A 6,896-nucleotide genomic window follows, 5' to 3' on the forward strand; every position below is an offset into this window, starting at 1 on the left:
ACGGCTTGTGGCGTTACTAAGAAAGCAAAAGGGCAAGAACAAAATGAAAAGCCGAAAAGAGCCTTCACATTTCCGTCGAGATGGTGAGGACTGCGACTTATTAACAGTAATACGGTAATGTTATACACCATGACTCAAGAAACCATCAGCAAGCTCTGGGCTGGCCTCGCGGGGGCTGCACCCCACTCTTCTCTGCAGCGCAAGTTATAGTCAGCCATTCAGCTATCTGTTTTCGCTGTTAAATCGAATTAACGCCCACTTCTAGAAATGCAAGGAATCATTTTGCATTTCCCTTCTTTTCTATCGTATGCCAAAAGTGCAACTTTATCATTTAACCCCATCGCCCCACACCTTTTTACTTCGTATAGGAAAGGGCGGCTGGATAAAATCGTATTTAGCAAGCCCAGAATGATGACTCAAGGGTGGTCCCGTGGACAACAAACTCCAACCATTACGTAAAGCACACGGACCAGCCCTGCCCTTTATTGGTCTTTCGTACAGGTTCATCAGTCGGTTTTTTAAAACTCATTCCCCACGCAGCTACCAGGGCTATTTTATAATTAATCGCGCTAGAACAATAAATTCTCAGTTTCCAATAGGGTTGACCGGGGTTCCTCTGTGATAATATATGAGCTAACAGCATACCAAGCAACTAACGGCAAACATGGGAACAAGCTCCCTGACCAAACACAGATGATTAATTTAATTCAGCAGTAGCTGTTTCCCAACAGCAAAGAGTGGGTTATTCCTAACTTTTTGCATTAAAAAAAACCAAGAAGAAACATATGAAGTTATTTCATATGTTCAGTTAATTAATGTGCTGTGTGTTTACCTGGACCCCTCTAGTGTTACAACGTCTTCACTGAGCTGACAAAGCAGTCTGTGCTGAGCTGAGCTAAGCTAAGCTACAGAGGGTTAGAAATGTTGTACCTAGCTTAACCCAATTTAAGACATTCTGGGTGATGGACTTCACATTGGCACCTGATCTAGCGAAAGTTCATAAGAACAAGTAAGGGAGGGGCATAGAATTTAAATTACCAATTACTTTTAATATAACTTCTAAAGTCATAATTTTATATTTGTCCATATATAAATGGTTTTATATGACAACCATTCCCTCCAAAAGGGCAACATACAACATATTCGTGGCACCCCAAGTTGTGAGAGAACATGAATTTTTTGGATGGTCATCTGCTCTCATTAACAGGCACGTTCACAGATTCAAATTCTTTCCGCCCCATTGGTGCCATACACCGTCTCTCCAGTCTCCGTGCTTCTCCTACCTGTCACCAATTACATGAGCACTGTGTTTCTTTATTTTCTTTGCCGCTTTTCTCTTACACATCCTGAGAAGCCCACAAGGAGCTGCTGGGAATTCTGGTTTTGTTCGGGATACGTAAAATAAATTAACTTGCACACTCCATGAGTAAAAAATAAATTTGAAGAGACCCGGGAATAAAACGCATTCTCTTTACAAAAAAAAAACATTTAGGAAATAAAACTTGCCTTTTTTCATTTCAGAAATCTAAAAACTATGTTTAACCTTTCCTCAAGTTTATTGCTTGAGATTCTAAATCTGTTAAACGCATACTGTAGGTCACAATTTTCAATATATTAGCAATAGTTGTAAGTAATAATTATGCACAAAATTCATAACAATTAGAATACGAATTATTTCACTGGTGTAGTAACTGGTACGTCCAGTGTTCGTGGGCAGAAAGTTCCAATGCAATAGGGTAAAATAAGGAGGCCTACCTTTTCTAGGCGCTCGCTTGCCCTCGGTCAGGTTGCATGTGTGAGAGGTGTGGAGGCGGGCAGAGAGACAGCCCTCAGTATCTGCATTGAGAGGTAGTACCATGTCGAGCCCGACCACCCCCGTCATCACATCTTGCTGACAATTGCACTTGGCGTCCATCACCCCGCATGAGCCCGCCTCCGACTCCTTCTTGCCGTCCCCTCCTCCTCCGTCGTGGCCCCCGGCTCTTATGCAACTCTCCAACCAGCCGCAGATTACCTGGCAGCCGAACTCGCTAGGGCTCACCTTGTTCAAGACCAGAAGCTCGAAAGCTGGCCGATCAGTCTGCCCTTTCCCGTGGGGGTGTCCCGCCGAGCCGTCGGGCTGGACCAGGCGGCGTAACTGGACGAAGTTCTTGTCAAACTCCAAGAATACAAACATACTCCTTGCCTGGCACAGGTGAACAACTGATTTGGCGTTTCTTAATAGGTCCCGAATCTTCTCAGGGGAATAATGGTCGAACTGATAGGCCCATAGGGAAAAACTGGAGCAACCGTGATCCCGCTTAGAAAATTTCAGGTAGATGGTATATTTGGTCGGATCTGGGTTTTCCAAAGTCCAAGTGCAGTTGGTGGAGTTTTGAGGAAATAATTCGTTGAGCGAATACGATCCGTAAATTACTCCTTTCACGAAGGCGGAGCACAAGTCCTCGGCAGCGTTAAATCCAACCATAACCAGGAGATGGGTTGCAAACACATAAGTCATCAGGTCACCAAAGGCCCTCATCCTATGTCATTTGGCCTGGGGAAGGGAAGAAGATTAGAATGCAAGTAACAGCTCAGGAAGGCCACCGTAGGCTCGTTGCCGTCGGCGGCTGATCAACGATCCAGCGTGATCATTTCACCATTATGAGTTGGGCTATCATTGATACAATGGCTAGAATTTTACACTGAGGTTTTTTTGTTTGATGGCTGTGAAAACATCGCCGCCACGCGGATGTTATCTTAGTGTCTGCGCTGAGTGAAAGCAACCGAAGTCAGTAACTGCACAGCACTGGAGACACTTCAAGTTTGTCGTTTACAAAACGACGCGAATTAGAATAATAACTCAGAATGTTAAGCACATATTATAATAAAATAATGCTTGAAATATTATTATTATCCCTCGCCGATCAATAACCACATTTAATGAAGTATTTCTTTCCCACTTACCTATCATAGAGACTAGTTTTCAGATTCATCGTTGATTAAATGGCCGAACATTCATTTTAAGGCTGGAGATGAGATTATTTCATGTATCTGACAATTAAACCCTTGTCCCCTAGTCTGCCCGGCACTGCGATTGATACAACGGCAGCTCTACTAAATATATAAACTTTCATTTCTGCAACTTAAAGGAAATATTAAATCTCCAGTGTCGCACAGATCGGCTTTGCCGTCGGTTATCGGTGGCAGGACTTTCCCACTGCATTGAACTCCGAAAACGCAATGCATAAGAATCAGCATGCAGGCATTGATGCGCCGGTTGCTTTAGAAAGGCATCCCGGATCCAAAAAATTGTCAAGAAGATGGCTCCAACTGTAAGGTTGTGCTGGTTTGAAACATACGCTCCTTTTTTGTTTTATGTATTTTATAATTTAATTTTTAGCCAATTTCCTCAAGTACTAGTAATATACTTTTTAAATGTTTTAAAACACGGTACATTCGCGATTTTCCCCGTGTCCATTATGTAAAATATTCCCTGCACGTCCACAATATCATAAAGATATTGTGTCGGCTATTCCTGAGATACCCGTGCTGGGTTCTTACTTTTACAATGGGTATTAAAGCTCATAAGTGTCTTCAATGTATGAACCAGGTTTTTAGACGCCTAAAAGTTGGATAAATTAGTCAGCATTTTAAATGTAATGCTTAGCACGAAGGCTTGTAGTTGAGATACCCTCTCAGGCGGTTTGAACCTTTCACAGTCCGTCTTGGCTGCGTGTATTTCCCACACAATTCTTCCTTTAAAGTTAACCCCATGGCTTTCGGTTCTGTGAGGTACTTTGCAATGCGTCAGGATGAACTTTATATTCTTTCAGTGATAAGTCTTTTTATTCCGATTCACGTCATCCAGTGGGACCCATAATGTGTAAACAATGCGCATCTTCCTGAATATGAAATGAGACGGGAGGCCCAGAGCATCCCACCTGAACTGAGGATTGAATTGAAGACGCGTTCCGGGGTCGGGGTTACAGTGGGCATTGTAAACAAAAAAAAACGTTTGTCTTGTAATGGGAATGGCATTGTGTTTCAGGAATGCTTAAAAAAACTCCAAGATGATCGCAATATGCCTCCCTATCCGCCTAAATTAACAGTTCGTGTATTAAACCTGTTAGCATCGATTGAATCTCAGCGATGTGAATGCAGTCTTGACTTAAAGCAGGTGCGAAGAACTGACTATGGGGACACAGTACGGGTCTGTGGTGCTGGAGTTTAACGGCTTACAGTAAGAAATTCAATAACATACTACTGTTTTTTACAGAGCTTAATATACTGATACAAATCCTTACGCCCCGGTTTGTCCTCCTTTGTTCATTTTAGCTCTGCATTAGGTGACAAAAGTTCAAATGCATCTAATTAAAATGTCACTTCTGTTTTAAAGAAATTCTGGGTTTGCCTCAGGAACCCTCGAGTAATGCGTCCTTGGCTCCATGCAATGGGACACCTCGTTGAACGCCGTTTTGCAGGGTTCGTGGTTTAGCGCCCAACTTCTAACTAGATGTGATGCAGAGCTGCAGCCTGTCCGTGAGTCACCGCCGGGTCGAACAGGGGATGGTACAGCAGCTTCGCAACCGCGTCTACACTCTGCATTATCCAACGGAGCTCACTGTAGGGTGCCAAGCGGGAGCGAAAGGGGGAACCATCCGCAATTTTCACCTCAAACTAAAACCAATCCTTTTATCCTCCCACCCACCCAGGAAACTTGTCCTGTAACGCGTTCGATGAATGTCCACACATTGTCCAGGTACAGCCAATTAAAGCCTCAGAGAGATTTCTGTATTTGGACAATTATTTGAAAACAGAAGCTCAAGCATCCAATGAAGCCGTTCCCACAAGTTTATGTTTTAATAGCAGCAGCGGTGTAAGACATAGTCGGCGCCAGAGCCCTGCTGTCTGCACAAGTTGTTCTGGATGCTGAGACTCTCGCATTGGCTCACTTCCATCTCAACTTCCTCCACAAACACGTTTCTCATCCTAACATTTCCCACCCGCCATCCCGCTCAGGACAACTTAATTGTTTAAATATGCCTGGATCAGTTCTGTACGGGCGTTTACTTTTAAAGAAAATGTATGAAAGGGACAGTTACCGAGAAGAGTCCGGCTAATTGGCCAAGATATAAAGCTGTCGCCCACTGAAGCTGATATCGGCTATATAAACGCACAGGACCCGTGCTGAGATCTGACGCTAAAGAGCGAGAAAGAACAAGCGGCTTGCTCCTTACCTTACAATCCGAAAACTGTGCCTACTTCTTCACAATGCTAGCACATATGCCCAGTGTAGAGTGGGAAGATTTCCATTCCTCGAATCTAACTCTTCCCATTTTACCCCTAAAAGAGAACAATCAACAATTGGAACCGGTTCTTCCGAAAGCCATTAAACTCCAGAATGCATCTGTATGGGGATTTTTTTCTCCCTCTCGCTTTCCCGCAAGTAGAACCGTTAAAAGCCCAGTCCGATGGAGTAGCAGGATTTTTTTCTCTCTCTGATTTGAGAAGCGGATTATGTTGGGGGGAGAACACAAGATTGCGAAATTATAATAATAAAAAGGAATCGAGAGGAGGCGGCTGAGATCTTCGCTCGCTGCGGAAATAGATTCAGATCACTGGCGGACTCTCCCGAGATGACATGGTGGAAAAAAATCCTTGGCTGGTGAAGAGGAGGGGGCGGGGGAGTGGCGGGTGGAAATATGTTAAGAGTGGCGGAGACTGGTACAGTACAGAGAGAGAAAGAGAGGAGAGGGAGAGCTGGATCCGGGATGCGGCTGCGTTCGCACGTCACACTCGGTCGGATCAGAGCCGTATTAACGTGTGCGAGCGTGTCTCGAAGAGCTTTCTACACCGCTTTCGGAGCCTGCAGACAGTTGCGGGCCCTGAGCCAGCAGGTTCGGGGAGGGGTGAGGGTGGTGCTACACAAAATAAATGTCCCCCCTCCTCTGCCATGTGTCAATTCCTCCAGAAATTTGTTGAGATTTTTTTTTCAGTTGGAGGTCCTGTCGGTCGGCTCAGCGGCAAATCTCCGGTGGCCGAGTCCTCGGGGACGGGCTGGGGGTGGCGGGGGTGGGGGGCCGGTTGCTTGTGCGGGGTACGTAATGGTGAGTGGTGCTGGACCACAACTTTCAGGGAGCTGGACAGACGTGCCTGGGGTTGGAAAAGGATTCGGAAGCTGACTGTTGTCGCTGAAAAGATCCGAGGGCGACAAGGGGAGCAGGGTTAAAGGCAGAGTGTTCAGTGAGAGCGGGCCTGCCGGATTTCACCATCGGCGAGGCTGAGGAAGTTGAACATGGTGCAGCGGTGGCATGGGGTGGACGAGAATGGACCCTTTGATCATGACAGGAGCGGAAGTCACGAGAGAAATGTTGATAAATATTGGGGGGGGGGGGAGAGTGTTGGAGCTTCAGATAATCGTACCATCTGCGTTGATGGGATTGACAACAACCATCCTGAAAAAGTGGCAGAGAGATTCGGCGCCCAGCCACCGTGCCCGCGCGTTCAGTGCTGTTAGGCGGGCGGGTGGTTGGGCGGGCGGCCGAGCGGGGCTGGGTTACGAGACGCACTCCGCTTCTTCCAAATGCGGCTGGCACGCGGATTGTTTTCAGGAACAGGGTGACACAAATATTAGCGCAGAGATAAGGAAGAAAGACAGCGTTGCCCCTGCTTGTGCTAAGATACCCCGTCCACGGCCCTCAGACACGTCAGGTATTTCCTTTGGAGTCGACGATTAAGTCCGAGGACCGGTCCGTCGAGTGTAAATATATATATATAAAGGGTGACTGACAGGTGCCCGGCAGCGGGCTCGGGAACTGACGCGAATGTTTGATCGGCTCACAGAGAGATTAATGGGAATGTGGTCACGGAGTGATTTTGCCTGTGAGCGGTGTGGGGTTGGTGTGAGGGGGAGC

The 6,896-nt window shown here is 46.1% G+C and overlaps 1 protein-coding gene across 7 annotated transcripts in view; it reads right to left on the minus strand.

Moving 5' to 3' along the window:
• adgrb3 (adhesion G protein-coupled receptor B3) overlaps positions 1-5,611 on the minus strand; it is an 817,113-nt gene extending 811,502 nt beyond the window's left edge. For all 7 annotated transcript variants that reach the window (XM_072250523.1, XM_072250502.1, XM_072250515.1 and 4 more), the window contains exons 1-2: positions 5,220-5,611; positions 1,756-2,536 (exon numbers count right to left, since the gene is read on the minus strand). In XM_072250523.1, coding sequence (XP_072106624.1) covers positions 1,756-2,521 — 766 coding nt within the window. In that variant the 5' untranslated portion in view covers positions 2,522-2,536; positions 5,220-5,611. The remainder of the gene's footprint in view (positions 1-1,755; positions 2,537-5,219) is intronic.
• Between the last annotated feature and the right edge of the window lie 1,285 nt (positions 5,612-6,896).

The sequence above is a fragment of the Mobula birostris genome, chromosome 2 (genome assembly GCF_030028105.1).
Source record: "Mobula birostris isolate sMobBir1 chromosome 2, sMobBir1.hap1, whole genome shotgun sequence".
Taxonomy (NCBI): Eukaryota; Metazoa; Chordata; class Chondrichthyes; order Myliobatiformes; family Myliobatidae; genus Mobula; species Mobula birostris.